The sequence below is a fragment of the Oratosquilla oratoria genome, chromosome 6 (genome assembly GCF_046742065.1).
Source record: "Oratosquilla oratoria isolate Oo_2021 chromosome 6, ASM4674206v1, whole genome shotgun sequence".
In the NCBI taxonomy this organism is placed as follows: Eukaryota; Metazoa; Arthropoda; class Malacostraca; order Stomatopoda; family Squillidae; genus Oratosquilla; species Oratosquilla oratoria.
Window position 1 is genome coordinate 36,622,251 of NC_134782.1, and position 20,301 is coordinate 36,642,551.

The following is a 20,301-nucleotide window of genomic DNA, read 5'->3' on the forward strand; positions in this document are numbered from 1 at the left end:
GACAGTCTGGCTGCAGTAGGGATAGAAAGAAAAGTGCCACCACCAGGTACAGGAGGGCTAGGACATGACAAATAAAACTGAACTGGTTGGATTTCCTTTCACGTGTGGACGGGTACCACTACAACAGAGGGTCGTCATTGCCATTTTTACTGGTTTCGAGCTAAGCACGATATATATATATATATATATATATATATATATATATATATATATATATATATATATATATATATATATATATATATATATATATATATATGGATGACTTACGCCTTTCACGATCCGCGCTTAACTAGAAACTAGTAAAACAAGCGGGGATGCCCCTCTGTTACTGGACGCCTCAACTGTGGAAGAAGTCTGTTGAAGTTGTAATGATTATTACGTTTGTCCAGTCCAGTCCAGTCCAGATTTTCTGCACAATTGAAAAGAATGTGACTCTTGAACTGTGCATTAATCACTTGATCTTCTGTAGTGCCATGTTTGTCTTGGCAAATGAAGGTCTGTGCAGTGAAGCGGACTCGAACGAGTGTAATGCTAACACGATAATGTCCCGAGTCATCCGCTGCACTTCATGACAACCTAGGATGCATGGGCTCGGCCACACGACTCGATGGCGCAGTTGGTAGAGTTCCCGGCCGCCACTACAGTTATCCGGGTTCGAGTCCCGCCCAGGGCTGAAATAATTTCAGTATTGCTGCGCTGCGAGTCATTACTCCAACTCTCGTGTCGGGAAGTTGGGTGTGTGCGCGCGTGTAAGGTCACAGCATTACCCATAGATCGGTCATATGAGCTCTGAGCTCTCTTCGGGAAGGGGGGGGAATAGCTGTCGATCACGAGTCCAACACGTGATCCAAGATCATAATGAATCACGCGAGATCTTTACCGTCTTCTCTTTTGGCACAGTGGCGATGGGAGGTGTTCAATGGCACGACAGACCCGTCAGACTACAACGAGCGGTGGTGGCAGCTTCGGCAGCTGCATCAGGGCGTCTCCCCTCCCGTGGTTCGAGACGAAGATGACTTCGACCCTGGAGCCAAGTTCCACATTCCAGCCAACATTCCATATGCCAGGTAAATAACGCGTTCGGGACCAGAAATGGAAACCTGCACGAACCTGTCTTTTTTTTCAATATCCCCATTTCTATATAGAGGTGCAACCTTGAGGGGTTGGCACTGTCTCCGGGGCCCAATATCTCTATCAGCTTCCACTATCTCTTTTATATTTCTTTTATATAAGGGGAGTTGACAACCGGTAACTTATCTTTTCCTCCTCCCACGTGTTGACATAGAAGCACTTACCAATGTAACAGACAAGTCTACGTTTCTTCCCGGAAAGATCTATGGGAAAGACAGGGGACCGTTGTTAATCACTGGAAGTTTACGGGATTTTTATTTAAATTATTTATTGTTTATTTATTTATTTCTAATGATTGCTTGAATGTCAACTTGCTTCTTGACCTTCTATTTTCTTCTTTTCGTGCAACTGTTGCCTCGAATGTCATTGGTTGACAACCCGCAGCCCTACAACGGTCGGCAACAGTCCCCGTGTCGTCCTATCAATTTCGCTGAAAAGCTTTGGGTTGTTGTCTGTGTTGTAACCGTGTGAGACAGTTTCTGCGTCATCGCCGGACAGGGCTGAGAGCACTTGGCGGTTGCCAGCTCTTTTTTTGTGTGGAAAATGTGGAAGGGATATAGCTGTTGATAGAGAAAAAAAAATAAAGATTCCGATACTACGACTCCCGATACTGCTCTAAACCTCGTATTCAAATGAGAATCCGATTCCGATACAGACACCTGCAATGACTATAATTCATGGTTATTTCCAGGCCCTGCAGTTGGTTTTGGACACAAATTCTTTATGAACAAATTCCATTTATTAATCTTTTACCGGTATCGGAAGTTTAGAGCAGTATCGGGACTCGTGTCGGAATCGTTGAAAACATCGCTGTCTTCCCATCAATGACGTACCCAACAAACCTTGGTTTTCTGATGCGCAGATTCTTCGTGAGCGCAGTATTGCAGTTCCAGATGCACAAGGAACTGTGCGACGCCACCGGCAGGGGGCAACCGCTCCACAAGTGCGACATCTTCAGGTCGAGAGAGGCAGGAGAGCGTCTCAGGTGATTATTGCCTTAACTGCATTTACCTAACTACTTACCCACTATACGCGCTTATAATCTTGTCCGTAGGTTACAGTCTTACTATCTCCATTTTGTCAAACTTGTTCTTTGATTCGTGTATGGTGTCCATCTGAGAGAGTTCTGTGTGTGCATGTACTTGTACGTGCTTGTGTGTGTGTGGGACGAGATGTAGTTGCCGAATACTCGTTACCCTACCAATTTTGCACATTTTTGTCGTTACGCTAAGCAAGAGAAAATAGCTAGGGGTGTTTGGTGACGTTTCTGCACAGTGTGTTTTTTATTTTATTTTTCATTTTATTCTATTTTTTTTTTCTTTTTCTTTTTTATTAATTTGTCTTAGCGATATGCTGAGCCTTGGCCGGTCGCGTCCCTGGAACGAGGCTCTCTCGGTGCTGACGCAGGGCCGGACTTCCCGGATGGACGCCGCCCCTCTCGTCCAGTACTTCTCGCCTCTCCTGACGTGGCTCCAGTCCCAGAACCGGGACCAGGTCGTCGGATGGAGTGAGTAGTGCTGCCACCCTCTCCGTTTCCTATTTCTTTCTTCCGTCATGGACGTCCTATGGTTACATTTCAGTTTGTACAACACTCGAACTGGAAAATTTAGTTGAAATAAAGAAAAACGAAGATGCGACAACAAAGGACTTTTAAACAAAACTGCCAACATCCCCCTTCCCCCCCCCCCTCCTCTCGTCTTCCTCAATCCTCCGTGCCAAGACCCCTCTAGCTGAAGATCCAGCAGCACCCTGGATCTGGTTCTTCGTCTTTTATCTCAACTCCTCCTTCTCTTCTGCAGGAGAAAGCGAGGCCCTGGTGTTGGGTGCCCAGCGCCTAGCCGCCCCGTCGACCCTGCTCGTGGTGATCATTGTCCTGGCCATCCTACTCTTCCTCGTCATCTTCATCATCATGTTCTTCGTGCTCCGGAACAAGTCCAAAGACAAGAACGGTGAGAAAGAGAGTTCGTGCATCGGTAGGGCGAGGAAGGGTTTTTGTCATTATGGCAGGGGTTGAGAGGTGTGTGTAGTTGCTAGATACTCGTACACTGAGGCTGCGAGAGGGGCCTCCAGCCGGTGCTTTGTTCCGGGCCCCAAGAGCCCCATAAACTTAATTCGCACAAAGAAGCGTCACAATACTTGGTACACCGCATTCACTTTTTGTTATAAGTATTCACTATTAATCATTGTAGGCCTAGTTGTATAGACATAGATTGACTGGACATCAAATCCTCAATTTTGAGAAAAAGGTTTGACTGCCTCGGGCCCCCAAAAGGGAGGGGCCTGTCCTGTAGCGCCTCCCAAAATTTCTCTTGGGTGCTTTGCTCTTACATATAGTTATACTAGAATAAGAATGCCAGGTGGTAGATGTGTTGTATCTAGATCATAACATAACGTCTGTTTTTGCATATGGACAACGTAGGTTCTTCTTGAAAATATTCCTGATGGAGAGATTTTGGTCTTGCAGTTTAGGATGAGAATGTTGTTAATAGAAGACCAACGATGGGGACATGATTCTACCCGAGGCCTGGTCCGGCAGGCCCACCACGTGTAGACTTCAGTTTCTCCATAATAGACTATTCTTTTACTAACTACATCACCCTATATGTATGACCATTCTAATGCAGTAATATTAGACGACTTTTGATTAACCATATCACCATGTGTGGCTATTTCAACATAGTATTAGTGGTAGCATACTGTAATGAATGTCAACGAGGGCATGGCTGCCACATGCATCTCATGAATGTCTGCAGCTCCTCATGACTGTAATCATTAACACTTAGATAGTATAGGGCAGGATAATTATGACCAACAATGTTTAACAAGTTTCTTTAATTCGGTTCTGCTGCTTTTCCTGTTCTGCTTCTCCGTCTGGATATTAGCCAAAGGCACTCAGACTGGGTCAAGCCCCAGGGATGAATCTTCGAGACGTAGGCTCAAGGATATTATGAGACGTAAGTAATTCAATTTCGTCGGTAAATTAAAGCAGTGTGTGACCACGTCTTTCGTAAATGTCGTCGGAGTCGGTACGTCGTCCGCACGTCGTCGCCTTCAAGCTTCAGACGTGGACGGACGAGGCGATATGACGTCAATAGCAAAGCCACAGTTTTATTTATAAATAAAAATTAACTTTACCTTATTTTTTGTTGTCTTGTTCTATTTTTTTCTTATCTCGTTAAGGCTCTATGTCCCTCTTAAATTCACGAAAACGTGCCAGACATTTTTGTAATTCTGAAAAATTCCCAAATTTATATTTATTTATTAACGGGAATGTGGTTTCCAACCCATAATACTTCCCATACATTAATAGATTAATAACTGAAATTATATACAGTGAACTGCAGGTAAGTTATGTATATAACGCTTAATAGACAATTCTATCGCTTTGCATGTGCGCGTGTGTGCACCTCTCTACATTTGGGGAGTAAGTGTCTGCATGCTGTATGCGTTCGTGCCCGCCTGATGTGTACTTTGCTGACGTAGATTTTATAGATTAATTATATCATGCATGTGTACGTGGTTGCGAGTTCTTGGGTTTTTCCCGCTGTCCATATGCCTATTCCATATTTTGTTGTTCAACCTAGTGTGTATTTATCAGAACAAAAATCATATTACCCCTGAAAGTCCATCTATCTGTAAACTTACCGAGGGCTTCTCTCCCCTTATGAGGGAAGTAGCCAGGTCAGAGGCCACCCCCACCCATTCCACTTTTCTGTCCCTGAAAATGACTATTTTAGATTGTGGTCAAGAGAAATGGTCAACGAGATATCGAGGAATGGTGGTAGCTCAATATTCTGTAACATGGTCGTCAATTAAAATCCCCGCCAAGTTACAGTGAACAAGATACCATAATGGACTACTCCCCCCCCCTCAATGAGGCTTTGCACTCTTTAAAGCACGGGTGTTGTGCAATGAAGTTGATGCTTGGACTGTTGGTGCTCATCGTACAACACAACTGTACAAATTTTACGTAGTCTTGCATGTGATGGATGATGACATACTTCACTGACTTATTTTTAGTCCCTCCACACTTGCTTTGGATATTTGGACTGTGCCCATTGTGTGTACAACTCCATCCAGCTTGCATGTAAAAGGAAAATGTCACATTTCCACTGGCAGACCGTAGGCCCCTTGTACATGCTTGGGCTCCACAACCACCACCACCACAACATCACCACCACCACCACCACCAGGATAGTCTTCTGCACACCACCAGCTTCATCCGCTCCAGATTTTAAGGTTTGCACTGAAGAATTGCTTATGGTCCGTATGCATGCTGGGTCGCTCTTCTCCTTAGCTGTCCGGAGGGGGTCCCAAGCCGGCGAAATGCAGAGTTGTTCGCAAAATAAGAACGATATACTACCGTTACCGTTCCAAAATGCCAGCTGCACTTTTCCGTAACAGTTGTTGGAAGTTATCTTGATGACTTCGCCTTATAAGACTTGATACAAATTAGTGATCATTTCTCTGAAATTTGTTTGATGGGTTTTTATGTGGAATGATTTCGCCATCATTGGGAACCCCACGGATAGGAAGTACAGTTCTATTGGTCTTAGATATAATTATAAGAATCACTTAAACTTTTAAGTCTGGTGTTCGTAAAATTCTGCCTCTAATTACTGTACCTTAACTTTCGTATTTCCTAAAATTTCTTTCCCACTCGTCAGAGAAAACAAACTTGCTAACAAGCTACTATTTTATGTATTCTCTCCCTGGGTGGATTGACGACCAATCTCTCGTTGACAGGGTGCCACTGACTACTCACCACCCCCCTCCGCCAAATCTTCACTGCTCCCTCCCATTCAGTTTCTTCAGCTCCCCCCTGGACCGTCTCCAACCTCCGTCCTGCCCGTTCTCCCTCGCACCCCCACCCTGTCTCCTCCTCCTTTGCACCCCAACCTTGTCTCTATCGCCGCCACACCCAGCTCCGTCTCCCCCCTTACAGCTCCGCCTCCCCCCTTACAGCTCCGTCTCCCCCCGCCCAGCTCCGTCTCCCCCCGCCCAGCTCCGTCTCCCCCCGCCCAGCTCCGTCTCCCCCCGCCCAGCTCCGTCTCCCCCCTTACAGCTCCGTCTCCCCCCTTACAGCTCCGCCTCCCCCCGCCCAGCTCCGTCTCCCCCCGCCCAGCTCCGTCTCCCCCCGCCCAGCTCCGTCTCCCCCCGCCCAGCTCCGTCTCCCCCCGCCCAGCTCCGTCTCCCCCCGCCCAGCTCCGTCTCCCCCAACCCAGCTCCGTCTCCCCCCGCCCAGCTCAGTCATCATCCCCCACACAGGCTCTCTATCTCCCACCACGATCAGTTTTGTCTGTCTCCCACCGTCGGGCCCCGGCCCCTTATGCCACGTCCACACGGTCGAGCAGTCCGCCGGGCACGAGGGCTTTGCTCGACAACGGGCAATTTCAGCGGGCAAACCATCAAACTGTCCGTTCCCGGCGCCATTTGCAGCAATTATAATGCTGTAAAGTGCTACCTTCTTTCCAACTAACCTCCAACCACCATAGTCAGCCGTGTGGACACCTTCGCGGGCAGAGTCTGCGGACTTTGCCCGTTAAGGGCAAAGTCTGCCAGGCACATCTCGACCATGTGGACGCGGCATTACGGTCCCCCCACAGTCAGGCCCGCCCCTAACAGCACCGTCTGCCCCCTACCGTCAGACCCGCCCCGAACCGCACGGTCAGCCCCCTACCGTCAGACCCGCCCCTAACCGCACGGTCTGCCCCCTACCGTCAGGCCCCGCCCCTAAGAGCCCCGTCTGCCTCCAACCATCAGGTCCCCGCCACTAGCAGCTCCGTCTGCCCCCCAACCGTCAGACCCCACCCCTAACAGCATCTGCCCCCCACCGTCAGGCCCCGGCCCTTTACAACACCGTCTGCTACCCACCGTCGGGACCTCACAGCTTCGTCTACCCCCAACCGTCAGGCACGCCCCTGACAGCTCTGTCTGTCCCACACCGCCTGCCCCCGCTACTCAGAGCACCGTCTGCCCCCCACCATCTGCCCCCGCCACTCACAGCACCGTCTGACCCCACCGTCAGGCCCCACCCCATTACAGCACCGCCTGCCCCACCCCGTTACAACACCGCCTGCCCCCCACCGTCAGGGCCTGCCTCTCACAGCACCGTCTGCCCCCACCGTCTGCCCCTACCCCATACAGCACCGTCTGCCCCCAACCGTCAGGCCCTACCCCCAACCGTCAGGCCCCGGCCCTCACCGTCAAGCCCCGCCCACTTACAACACCGTCTGTTCTCCACCGTCAGGGCCCGCCCCTTACAGCTCCATCTGCCCATACCGTCAGGCACCGCCCCTAACAGCACCGTTTGCCCTCAACCGTCAGGCCTCGCTCTTCACCGTCAAGCCCCGCCCCCTTACAGCTCCATTTCCCCATACCGTCAGGCCCCGCCCCTAACAGCACCGTCTACCCCCTACCGTTAGGCCCCGCCCCTAAGAGCACCGTCTGACCCCCGCCGTCAGGACCCGCCCCCTTACAGCTCCGTCTGCCCCCCACCGTCAGGCCCCTCCCGCCCCCCACCGTCAGGCCCTGTCCCCTTACAGCTCCGTCTGCCCCCCACCGTCAGACCCCGCCCGCCCCCCACCGTCAGACCCCGCCCGCCCCCCACCGTCAGGCTCCGCCCCTCACAACCCGTCTGAGCCCCCACAGTCAGGCCCCGCTCCTAACAGTTCCGTCTGCCACCAACCGTCATGCCCCGCCCCTAACACTACCGTCAGACCCTGCCCCTAAGAGCTCCATCTGCCCCTTACCGTCAGGCCCTGCCCCTAAGAGCACCGTCTGCCTCCAACCGTCAGGCCCTCCCCTCACAGCACCATCGGCCCCCAACCATCGGGTCCCCGCCACTAGCAGCTCAGTCTGCCCCCAACCGTCAGACCCTGCCCCTAAGAGCACCGTCTGCCCCCTACCGTCAAGCCCCGCCACTCACAGAACCATCTGCCCCCCACCTTCAGGCCCCGCCCCCTACAACACCGTCTGCCCCCCCCCACCGTCAATCCCCGCCACTCGCAGCTCCGTCTGCCCCCAACCGTCAGGCTCCGACCCTAACAGCTCCGTCTGCCCTCAACCGTCAGGCCCCGCCCCTAACAGCGTCAGACCCCGCCCTTAACAGCTCCATCTGCAAATACCGTCAGGCACCGCACCTCACAGCACCGTCTGCCCTCAACCGTCAGACCTCGCGCTCCACCGTCAAGCCCCGCCCCCTTACAGCTCCTCCCCATACCGTCATGACACGCCCCTAACAGCACCGTCTGCCCCCTACCGTCAGGCCCGCCCCCTACCGTTAGGCCCCGCCCCTAAAAGCACCGTCTGCCACCAACCGTCAGGCCCCACCCCTAAGAGCACCGTCTGCCCCCAACCGTCAGGCCCAACCTCTCACAGCTCCGTCTGCCCCTAACAGCACCGTCTGCCCACAATCGTCAGGCCCCGCCCCTAACAGCCCCGTCTGCCCACAATCGTCAGGCCCCACCCCTAACAGCACCGTCTGCCCCCAACCGTCAGGCCCCACCTCTCACAGCTCCGTCTGCCCCCAATCGTCAGGCCCCACCTCTCACAGCTCCGTCTGCCCCCAACCGTCAGGCCCCGCCCCTAACAGCTCCGTCTGCCCACAACCGTCAGGCCCCACCCCTAACAGCACCGTCTGCCCCCAACCGTCAGGCCCCACCACACACAGCTCCGTCTGCCCCCAACCTTCAGGCCCCGCCCCTAACAGCTCCGTCTGCCCTCAAGCTTCACCGTCAAACCCCGACTGCTTACAGCTCCATCTCCCCATATCATCAGGCCCCGACCCAAACAGCACCGTCTTCCCCCTACCGTTAGGCCCGCCCCCTACCATTAGGCCCCGCCCCTAACAGCTCCGTCTGCCCTCAAGCTTAACCGTCAAGCCCCGACCCCTTACAGCTCCATCTCCCTATACCATCAGGCCCCGCCCCAAACAGTACCGTCTGCCCCCAACCGTCAGGCCCCACCTCTCACAGCTCCGTCTGCCCCTAACCGTCAGGCCCCGCCCCTAACAGCGTCAGACCCCGCCGCTAACAGCGTCTGCCCCCAACCTTCAGGCCCCGCCCCTAACAGCTCCGTCTGCCCTCAAGCTTCACCGTCAAGCCCCAACCCCTTACAGCTCCATCTCCCCATACCATCTGGCCCCACCCTAAACAGCACCGTCTGCCCCCAACCGTCAGGCCCCAACCCTAAGAGCACCGTCTGCCTCGAACCGTCAGGCCCCGCCCCTAAAAGCACCGTCTGTCCCCAACCGTCAGGCCCCGCCCCTAAAAGCACCGTCTGCCCCCAACCGTCAGGCCCCACCCCTAACAGCGTCTGCCCCCAATCGTAAAGCCCCTCTCCTAACAGCACCGTCTGTCCCAAACCGTCAGGCCCCACCTCTCACAGCTCCGTCTGCCCCCAACCGTCAGAGCCTGCCCCTAACAGGTCCGTCTGCCCCCAATCGTCAGCCCCCCCCCCTAACAGCCCCGTCTGGCCCCAATCGTCAGGCCCCACCCCTAACAACACCGTCTGCCCCCAACCGTCAGGCCCCACCTCTCACAGCTCCGTCTGCCGCCAATCATCAGGCCCCGCACCTAACAGCACCGTCTGCCCCCAACCGTCAGGCCCCGCCCCTAACAGCTCCGTCTGCCCCCAAGCGTCAGGCCCCGCCCCTAACAACACCGTCTGTCCCCACCTCTCACAGCTCCGTCTGCCCCCAACCGTCAGGCCCCGCCCCTAACAGCTCCATCGGCCCTAAACCGTCAAGCCTCGCGCTTCACCGTCAAGCCCCGACCCCTTACAGCTCCATCTCCCCATACCATTAGGCCCCGCCCCTAAGAGCACCTGCCCCCGTCAGGCCCCGCCCCTAAGAGCACCGTCTACCCCCAATCGTCAAGCCCCGCCCCTAACAGTACCGTCTGCCCCCAACCGTCAGGCCCCGCCCCTAAGAGCACCGTCTACCCCCAATCGTCAAGCCCCGCCCCTAACAGTACCGTCTGCCCCCAACCGTCAGGCCCCACCTCTCACAGATCCGTCTGCACCCAACCGTCAGGCCCCGCCCCTAACAGCACCGTCTGCCCCCAACAGTCAGACACCAACCCTAACAGCACCGTCTGCCCCCAACCGTCAAACCCCAATCCTAACAGCACCGTCTGCCCCCAACCGTCAGGCCCCGCCCCTAACAGCACCGTCTGCCCCCAACCGTCAGACCCCGCCCCTAACAGCACCGTCTGCCCCCAACCGTCAGACCCCGCCCCTAACAGCTCCGTCTGCCCCCAACCGTCAGGCTCCGCCCCTAACAGCTCCGTCTAACCCCAACCGTCAGGCCCCACCTCTCACAGCACCGCCTGTCCCCAACCGTCAGGCCCCACCTCTCACAGCTCCATCTCCCCATACCATTAGGCCCCGCCCCTAAGAGCACCTGCCCCCGTCAGGCCCCCCCCCTAAGAGCACCTGCCCCAAACCGTCAGGCCCCGCCCCTAAGAGCACCTGCCCCCAACCGTCAGGCCCCGCCCCAAAAAGCACCGTCTACCTCTAACCGTCAGGCCCCGCCCCTAAAAGCTCCGTCTGCCCCCAACCGTCAGGCCCCGCCCCTAACAGCACCGTCTGCCCCCAACCGTCAGGCCCCGCCCCTAAAAGCACCGTCTGCCCCCAACCGTCAGGCCCCGCCCCTAACAGCACCGTCTGCCCCAAACCGTCAGGCCCCACCTCTCAGATCCGTCAGGCCCCGCCCCTAACAGCACCGTCTTCCCCCAACCGTCAAAACCCGCCCCTAACAGCTCCGTCTGCCCCCAACCGTCAGACCCCAACCCTAGCAGCTCCGTCTGCCCCCAACCGTCAGACCCCGCCCCTAACAGCTCCGTCTGCCCCCAACCGTCAGACCCCGCCCCTAACAGCTCCGTCTGCCCCCAACCGTCAGACCCCAACCCTAACAGCTCCGTCTGCCCCCAACCGTCAGACCCCGCCCCTAACAGCTCCGTCTGCCCCCCACCGTCAGACCCCGCCCCAAACAGCACCGACTGGCCCCAACCGTCAGGCCCCGCCCCTACACGGTCCCGTCCCCGCCCCTACACGGTCCCGTCCCCGCCCCTACACGGTCCCGTCCCCGCCCCTACACGGTCCCGTCCCCGCCCCTACACGGTCCCGTCCCCGCCCCTACACGGTCCCGTCCCCGCCCCTACACGGTCCCGTCCCCGCCCCTACACGGTCCCGTCCCCGCCCCTACACGGTCCCGTCCCCGCCCCTACACGGTCCCGTCCCCGCCCCTACACGGTCCCGTCCCCGCCCCTACACGGTCCCGTCCCCGCCCCTACACGGTCCCGTCCCCGCCCCTACACGGTCCCGTCCCCGCCCCTACACGGTCCCGTCCCCGCCCCTACACGGTCCCGTCCCCGCCCCTACACGGTCCCGTCCCCGCCCCTACACGGTCCCGTCCCCGCCCCTACACGGTCCCGTCCCCGCCCCTACACGGTCCCGTCCCCGCCCCTACACGGTCCCGTCCCCGCCCCTACACGGTCCCGTCCCCGCCCCTACACGGTCCCGTCCCCGCCCCTACACGGTCCCGTCCCCGCCCCTACACGGTCCCGTCCCCGCCCCTACACGGTCCCGTCCCCGCCCCTACACGGTCCCGTCCCCGCCCCTACACGGTCCCGTCCCCGCCCCTACACGGTCCCGTCCCCGCCCCTACACGGTCCCGTCCCCGCCCCTACACGGTCCCGTCCCCGCCCCTACACGGTCCCGTCCCCGCCCCTACACGGTCCCGTCCCCGCCCCTACACGGTCCCGTCCCCGCCCCTACACGGTCCCGTCCCCGCCCCTACACGGTCCCGTCCCCGCCCCTACACGGTCCCGTCCCCGCCCCTACACGGTCCCGTCCCCCTACACGGTCCCGTCTCCCCTCCCCCCTCCCTCACGGTCCCGTCTCCCCTCCCCTCCCCCCTCAACGTCCCGTCCCCCCCTCAACGTCCCGTCCCCCCTCACGGTCCCGTCCCCCCTCACGGTCCCGTCCCCCCCTCACGGTCCCGTCCCCCCCTCACGGTCCCGTTCCCCCCACCGTGCCGTCCCACACATCTCCGTCCTCGCCCCCCCCCACCGTGCCGTCCCACACATCTCCGTCCTCGCCCCCCCCCCCCACCGTGCCGTCCCACACATCTCCGTCTTCGCCCCCCCCCCACCGTACCGTCCCACACATCTCCGTCCCCGCCCCCCCCACCGTACAGTCCCACACATCTCCGTTCCCCCCCCTCCGTACTGTCCCACACATCTCAGTTCCCCCCCCTCCGTACAGTCCCACACACCTCCGTCCCCCCCCCCTCCGTACAGTCCCATACATCTCCGTTCCCCCCCCCCACACCGTCCCGTCCCACACATCTCCGTCCCCGCCCCCCCCCACCGTACAGTCCCACACATCTCCGTCCCCCCCCCCTCCGTACAGTCCCATACATCTCCGTTCCCCCCCCCCACACCGTCCCGTCCCACACATTTCTCCCCCAACCTTTCCGTCCCTCGCATCTCCGTTCCACCCCCACACCCACACCGTCCCGTCCCTCGCACCCCGCCCCCACCCCTTTACTGTTTTTAATGGAATTTCCTCGTTCCCGGAAAGATCCTAGAACTTTCCTATGAATTGGCCACAGATCGCCCCTCCCGTCGGGAGAGCTTGAACCGTTCCCATAACCCTGCAACTGACCAATGTTTATCCCTGCAGGGTCCAAGAGATCAGGCTCGGCTACCTTGACGTCTCTGCCGAGCACCAGCAAGAGCAAGCGGTGAAATTTTTCTTCGGGAACCTTGGGAGACAGCGGAAGTTTTTTTTTTTTTTTTTTTTCCCCTTCGAATGCCTTCGTTGAATCGTCGTTACCTTTTATGCTGCAGCTCCATCCGGTTACGTGATGAAGTGCTCAATTTTGTAAAGTTGTATGCATCGGTGGGGTGGGTATCTAGCACACAAGTGTATCAACCCTCTTGGACAATAGTTCATAATTCTTTAATGAAGGCGTGCCTCGCCCGGACAGAGCGGTGCCCCAGGACACTGCTACATTGAATCCTGTGATATTCTTGGAGGATTTCTTTAGTGGTCAATATCAAAGTTGTTCATCAAAGTTGTTTTGTGATTTTTACTTATATTTCTTCCTGGAGGAAGCAATTTGACGTAAAACCTCTGAGAGAAGCTGTTGCCGCATTTCATTCTGATAAATTTTAATCAAATGATTCCATGTTTTCAAGTGATTTCCATTTGTCGTTCAAGTGTACTTTTCCCATTTGCATGTGTATTTTTCTCCCTCAATAGTTGATTTTCAGTGCAACAAATTGATGCACCTTTCAATTATATTTTAGTGAATTAAGTCTTTTTAGATTCTAACGAACGTGGAGGAGACCAAAGATAAACGAGACGCGTAGATTTTTAGTGAATTAGAAGCCAATGAATTATATTTAGCAAACATAAGAAGCTTGTTTATTTTGATTGTACAATGTTACTTTGTGAACAGGTTAATTTTACATGACGACCTGCAGTTTTAATGTCCTTTGAAACTCTTTCAAGTCCAAAGTACCTCAAGTAAAGAAACCTGTTTAGAAAAGGAAATGCAAGAAAAATATACTAAACTATTGGTCTTGAAAACCACAGGAATGGACAACGGTTTGGTCCATGACAGACCAATGGAGAGGAGAACCTGCCGTGGATACACTCTCCTGCGTTCATGTATTGTGAACTATTCCGGACTACCTGCCAAGTGTAGGTGCGGGCAGGTAACAGCCTCGCAAACCACGGAAAAAACTCTGTATATATCTCCTTTTTCAAAAACCCACTCCCCCCTTCGATTGCCTAAGACTTGCCACTCCAACTCTGGAAGCATGTACTCCAGCCGAAGTACGAAAACGATAATCTCAATGATTGTCAAACCTGCCCTGCATTTATCATAGTTGATGTCTCTACAATCGAGGGTGCCAGGCGATTCATTTCTGGAGGAAGGCCAACTACTGCCTCGCCACCTGTCCGTGGTACCCATAGGGATATTCCCCAAACAGGGAAGTAGATACAAAAGTATGATGTGACGACTGAGGTGGACAGTACATGAAGCCAGTGTCAAAATTTTCCTGTCTAATGATAATTTCTTTCTTCACCTTTTGAGGGGAACCTTGACCGCGGTTGGTAAAGCTTCTACTTGTATCAGAGGTCCTCAGTCTAAATAAGTCATACTCTGGGACTAACAACTCTACAGGGACTGTCTCCTTAACCTGAGACATAAGGCACCTCCAGAGTCTTCCATGTACACATTTTAGTTCTTATAGTGGACACACACGCACACCTCTATCTTCACAAGGGATCCACAACACGAGCGAGCGATAAAATCCTTCACCACCATGCTGATCAACAACTAAAGGTTTCAAAGTTAGATAATTTTGTATTATAAAAATTTATTTAATATTTGAAACGTACAAACATTTTATACAATCTATAGGAAATTGAGAAGTTTAACTAACAATGCACACTAACAGCCCTACAAACTACATGTATCACAGATGATTGCTAACAATGCTGCCTACTTATACTCGTGACCCCAAGCTACCATGCCCCCAAAACTTTCGCAAGGCTTTCATTACCTTAAACACGGCTACTACTTTGCTAAGGTAGCAAGAATTGTTTTGTTAGAAATCAAGTGAGCTTAGAAAGAAAGTATATAATGAAACACTGATACTTCTTTCTTAGGTATCTCAAAATTCGAAAATTTCTATATTCGAAAATGTGCTAACAGTTTTGTTCGCAGTTGTATAATTTCGTATTTCCTTCATTCTCAATGTTAGAAATTTCCAATACATCAGTGAATTTATCTGTATCTGCTTCACCACCGAGAGTATAGAGAACCAGATGAGGATAAGAAAGGATAAATTACAAAAAATATATATATCATCAAGAATGTGTCAGAATAAAATAGATGTGGAGATCAAATGTTGATCAGAGTACTATTGAGGTGGTTCACATGTGGAGAGAACTGATCGGGGGCCAGTTTGAAGAATACGAACCATAGGTGGATGGGAAGAGAGCGAGTGATTGACCGAGGTGATGGAAGGAGAGTGTTATAGGGGAATTATGGAGAGAGGTTGAGGTATTGGTGTCGACGCAAGACAGGGAAGAAAGCGGGGTACGGGGGGGGGGGGTGAGCTGTAAATGGGGGAACTGAATGTGGAGCGAAAGATGTATAGGAACTGATTGCGCCTTCTTTACTACAGTTGGTTTGTGTTGTTAACCTTAGCTTTGTAATGCACGTTGCTCGTTTGTGTAAGTGGAAAAGGAATGGTCCCAGCATTCCCCCCTTTCTTTGGGTTACCAGGTTTGACTGAACATTAGTCATAAAATTTTTACTTTAGTTAAGTTCATTTTTGTAGCTTACAACACTCGCCGATGAGGAAAGCAAGCGAAACTGCCACTAATGACTGTGAAATCAGACCATAATAAATTTTGAGAAAACGCGTATTCACCAAGTTTTACTTACCTAACTGTAGTATACAGGAAAGTAGCAACGCTCGTTAGGCTCTGTCTCCTACCCCGCAATTTCTAAGCCTCAAATTATACACAAATTTGTGTCTACTTGTACATTTCTCCTCCCTGGATAAGAAGTGAATTCAAGATGAACCGAGCTAAATAAAGTAAATCTGTAACAATTGTAAATGAAAGTGAAGAGAGGTATTTTTCTTGACTCTATAATGCAGGAAGTGGATGTCCTTGCTAAACCGCCCATCATCCTTCTTTTACACTGTTGAATGATATCTTACGGACTCAAGAGCTCCCTTCCATCTACACACTTCAAGGGCTTTTTCCCTTTACAAGGGAGGTAGGAAAATCAAAAGGTAAATACCCATTTCACTCCCATCCACCGCCCGCTCCTCCCTCTCATCTTAGCCCCTCATGGATGACAGGTCATCCCTGTATCCCACTGATAGCCCTGCAACAAAAGACAGCACATCCACAGCAAGGCCGCTTCACTTAAGCTCCTTTACAACTCAAAAAATTTCTTCACTTTTTTGAAGACAACAGGGCAGGAGTCGTAGTATTGGATTTAAATAGAATAAATTTAGATTTAACAAGGAAATGGGCAAGCACTGGCTTACCAATAAACTGCTTAACGGATGTTATTTTGTAGTGAGCGCTGAAACAATGGGTTGTTTGAAGAGAAGCTTAGATAACTTTCTGGATGGGGATGATGATTGTTAATAGACACGGAACTGCTTAGTGCAGGCCTTATGGTCTCTTGCAGTCTCTTCCATTCATGAGGAATTGCTGAAGCTCCTGGTTGCAGCCTCTCGAATCACTACACAGGGAGGCGAGGCCGCTAGGCCTCTAGGTCTCCTAGACCTAGACCAAGACCAAGCCAACCTCCCCCTCCCCCCCGGTGTTTTTGGGGTTCCCTGAATTATGTATTTCCATGGCGAGGGCAGAAGGGATCTTTAAAGCTACACATGGCTTTGCAGTGTAGGGCACAGAAGTGGTGGGTCATGTTAGGTCCTTCGAAGGACTAGCGTTGTCCATGGTGTTATGGACTCGCTCAACCACAGACTAAGCCAGGGGTGGGCAACCTTTTTAAGTGTGGGTGCCAAAATTGGCCAAATCTTTGATATAAAATTTTCCTGTGTACCAAAGGAGCACAATTGTAGACTTACATACGTGTATAGGCCCCCTCGCTCCCTTCACCACCTAGGAGGTACCCAATCCGCCGCCTAGCGTAGCATGCGGTTACCAATGGTCATACAAAAGAAGTCGGAGGTTTGTCATTTATATTTCTTAAGGTGATCCCTGGGTTTCGCGTGCCGGAAAAAAATCGTTAGTGTGCTAGGTTATGCACGCGTGCCAAGGGTTGCCCACCCCGTTGCTGATATGCATGAGGACTATGATCCACATCTTCCTTCAAGACGCTTGTGCTCCACGTCCTGCTGTGTCGATACGAGACGGACACTGAATGCCGACTCGAAGAAGCGTCTCGTCGTCTTTGGTATCAAGAACCTTGAGAGAATGATGAGGTATCACTGTTATGACTATGTATCAAGCAAGCGACCACTCCGTGAGGCTCGGTCAAGATGTGCTACCAGCACATTTAATGAACGTCAACTCCGTATATATGTGCGTGTGGCACGCTTCCCTGACGCTGATCACACTCAAAGAGCGAGTTTACTGGTTCTGCCGAAAGCTGTCTGGAATGGGAAGGGTGGCTTCATGGGGGATTGCTCGGAAAAAAAAATTGGGGGGATGGGATAGCGTCGGCGTTTAGTGAAATGACGATGGTTGAGGACAAGTCTGTGTACTTCAGACCCAGGTAGATGGCGTTTGGATTTTGTTCGGCGCTAGAAATAAACTGAATGCTGGAGATGCTGAACACCAAGTTTCTTTCAATTTTCTTGTACCTTCATTATCCGTCTGTGTGTTGGTGGCGTCATCGATAGCATCTTGCATTCGCTTAGTCGTGGGTTCGAATCCCGCGCTTCTCCCCGATTCCCAGCAGTGGTCACCTGCCCCAAAAGCCCAAGCAACTAGAATAAAGGTGACGGCTTCGGTCAGTGGCTTCTGGTGTAGACTTCTCAACTTTTTCTTCTTAGCATTTGGTGCCCCCAATCTTAACAGAAGTTTGAGGAACTTTAACAGAAACGTAGGTCCTAAAAAGGCTGCACATCCATGTTGGTACACACAGTTATTCGTCTGTACCCTAACAGCAAAGACAGCTCTTCCTTCAAACCATTCTTTGTAACCCTTTCAACTAACCCCCTCTAACCCCTCCTACCTTTCCTTCCTTCCTCCCTCCCTCCCTTCCCGTAACATGCCCACCTTACCCCACATCAGGAATGTTTAGTGTAACGATGAGGTAGATCGACGACGTCAGAGTGACGTCAGAGGCTGAAGCTCGACGGAGAAGTCCCACTGCTGGGAGACCAGTGCGTGTTGACACGGCGTGAGAAGAGCGCCGTCCAAGCTTGCTGCGTCCAAACACAGACCTGAGGCTGCGTGCTGCAGTCGACGGCCCGCCCGTAGCCACCTCTGCATCAATAGGAACAAAGTAAATAAAACGAAAACGAAGCGCTTTATAGACAGTTGGGGGGAAGTAAATAGAATCTAGAACATTGTGCCAACCTGAGAGTCAACAAATGAATTATTAAAGGTAAGCAAAACCACTACATGATTGTTTCTATCTCCTCAACCTGAGCTTCAAAGGTCGCGGACACCTCCTTGGTATACTTGTATGCTAGTAGATGGCGTTGTATTCGCCCAGTTCGAACCTACAAAGCCATTTGTTTGTGGACAGGGGAAACAAAATGCTGTCATTTGGTGAGCTTAGGCACAAGCTCATATTTATCGTCATGTCTCCGTTACCTTTCGGATCGTCAAGCATTTTCTATCTCTTTTTTTTTTTTTTTTTTATGAGGATGGACACGTTAGCTCCCAAGTATGTGTGATACGTTTAATCGGAACGGTGTCGATCCTCGATGGCAGTAAACGCGACGGTGTAAAGGAACCGGGATTTTGTTGATTTTGTTCTGGCTAGAGGCAGAGGGCACAAGCAGCTGGGGAGACCACCTTCCAGAAGGAGCCTCCAACGATCGAGATCCAATTCTGAATGGAATCCTCCGCATGGACTGCCAAAATAGTCGCCTATTCCCAGCCAAAACATTAAGAATTACTATTTCATCTATATACCAAGGGCTTCTCCCCCTCCCCCCCCCCCCGGATAAGGGAGGTAACCATTAAAAATCACACTAACACAAAAGAAATCAAGAAAATCTCCTTACACCTTAGTACACAATGAGTCTCCATCAAGTGTCTTTAGATCAAGTTCATCCACTGAATACATCTATAATGAATACTTCTAAGGTACGCTATTTCATTAAGAGTTACAGGAACACAAAATAAATCAAGGTAATTTTGTTACACCCTTGTAGATAGCTAAAGTCTCCATCAATTATTTTAAGATTAAGTTCACCAACTGAAAGCTTTTACAACGAACACAGTTTTCGTCTCCCTCCATCCTACCTGACTACTGGTGGGGCGACACGGAAGAGCGAAGACCCGGACATCCTGGTGGTGGGGCTCTTTGCCCGCAAGGCACGAGGAACCCTGCTTGATCGCGCCGTCCTGCGTCAGGGACCAGTCCTGACGCGTCTTGCCCGTCACGCACATCACAAGCTCGACCAAGCCCATGCCATCACCCCGCTCCTGATGGAACACGCGAGGTTTACATATCATCCACGCTACTCTCCACGGCTCGGCTCTTTGGCCTTGTTCACACTCAAGGTCCATATAGTATCTATATGGATCTTGTTCATACTAGCGGTTTGAACCGAAGTGTTGTCATCGTCAAGCCTCTTCGAGACTCACCTTGGCCTCGGCGTAATCCTCCACCTGAAGGCAGTTGTCGGACTGGCGGAGATGACCATAGGCGAGGTCCTGCTGCGCCGGAGTGCTCAACTCTGGGTAGATGGTGCGCAGGTACCAGCTGAAGTCCTTGCAACCCAGCTGCGCCCGTAGTCGCTTCTGCTCACTCACGCTTGTGGGGCAGAAGAGGGGGGGCAATCAAACAATTGCCTTTACTCCCGTACATAACAATGAGTGTTACTTATTCTTTTAGCATGCCAGGAGATTTCCGTGAACATCCGAACGTGACCTACGGTGTTACATTGATCTGTCTTCTATATAAAAATAAAATAATTCCTGTTGATATCGATCTAAATCAGACTGGAAACCTGAAACCCCTCAAGGGGGAAACGTCCCCTCCGGATCCTGATTGGCTAAGTGGTGATGTCACGGCAACGGAGACGACTGATTGGCCGAAAGTGGTGACGTCACGACAACGGAGACGACTGATTGGCTGGCCGCCGAAGGCGCCTGCGAACAAAGAGAGCTCACCCGAAAGGCCTGGCCCCCGCATAGAGTTGCTCGTTTGTAATAATAAAACAACAACAACAACAACAACAACAACAATACAAATCTGGAACTTAATCTCTCCTCATTTTCTCCTTCAAGAGACAAATCTCTTATCAAACACTTTTGAATATAGTACCCTCCCCAAAACACTCCCTTAGTCTATGACTCCCCCATCCCATAGTTACTCAACCTAACACTCCCACACACCTCCTTCGACCCAATACCTTAGGCTTGATTCACACTATCGGTCCGGTCGCGCTCCGCTCTCGGTCCGGTCCAATA

The 20,301-nt window shown here is 52.6% G+C and overlaps 2 protein-coding genes across 6 annotated transcripts in view; one reads left to right on the forward strand and one right to left on the reverse strand.

Annotated features, from left to right (window-relative positions):
* The window catches only part of LOC143026393 (angiotensin-converting enzyme-like), a 40,806-nt gene extending 24,018 nt beyond the window's left edge, over positions 1–16,788 (forward strand). The window contains exons 10-15 of one of the 2 annotated variants that reach the window (XM_076186687.1): positions 904–1,070; positions 1,997–2,119; positions 2,481–2,641; positions 2,934–3,083; positions 4,017–4,088; positions 12,823–16,788. In XM_076186687.1, coding sequence (XP_076042802.1) covers positions 904–1,070; positions 1,997–2,119; positions 2,481–2,641; positions 2,934–3,083; positions 4,017–4,088; positions 12,823–12,887 — 738 coding nt within the window. In that variant the 3' untranslated portion in view covers positions 12,888–16,788. Of the gene's footprint in view, positions 1–903; positions 1,071–1,996; positions 2,120–2,480; positions 2,642–2,933; positions 3,084–4,016; positions 4,089–5,253; positions 5,374–12,822 lie in introns of both variants that reach the window. The other variant, XM_076186688.1, reaches the window with a different exon arrangement.
* LOC143026394 (polypeptide N-acetylgalactosaminyltransferase 14-like) overlaps positions 14,515–20,301 on the reverse strand; it is a 295,274-nt gene continuing 289,487 nt past the window's right edge. For all 4 annotated transcript variants that reach the window (XM_076186689.1, XM_076186691.1, XM_076186693.1 and 1 more), the window contains 3 exons: positions 19,474–19,642; positions 19,129–19,311; positions 14,515–18,138 (listed from right to left, as the gene is read on the reverse strand). In XM_076186689.1, coding sequence (XP_076042804.1) covers positions 17,980–18,138; positions 19,129–19,311; positions 19,474–19,642 — 511 coding nt within the window. In that variant the 3' untranslated portion in view covers positions 14,515–17,979. The remainder of the gene's footprint in view (positions 18,139–19,128; positions 19,312–19,473; positions 19,643–20,301) is intronic.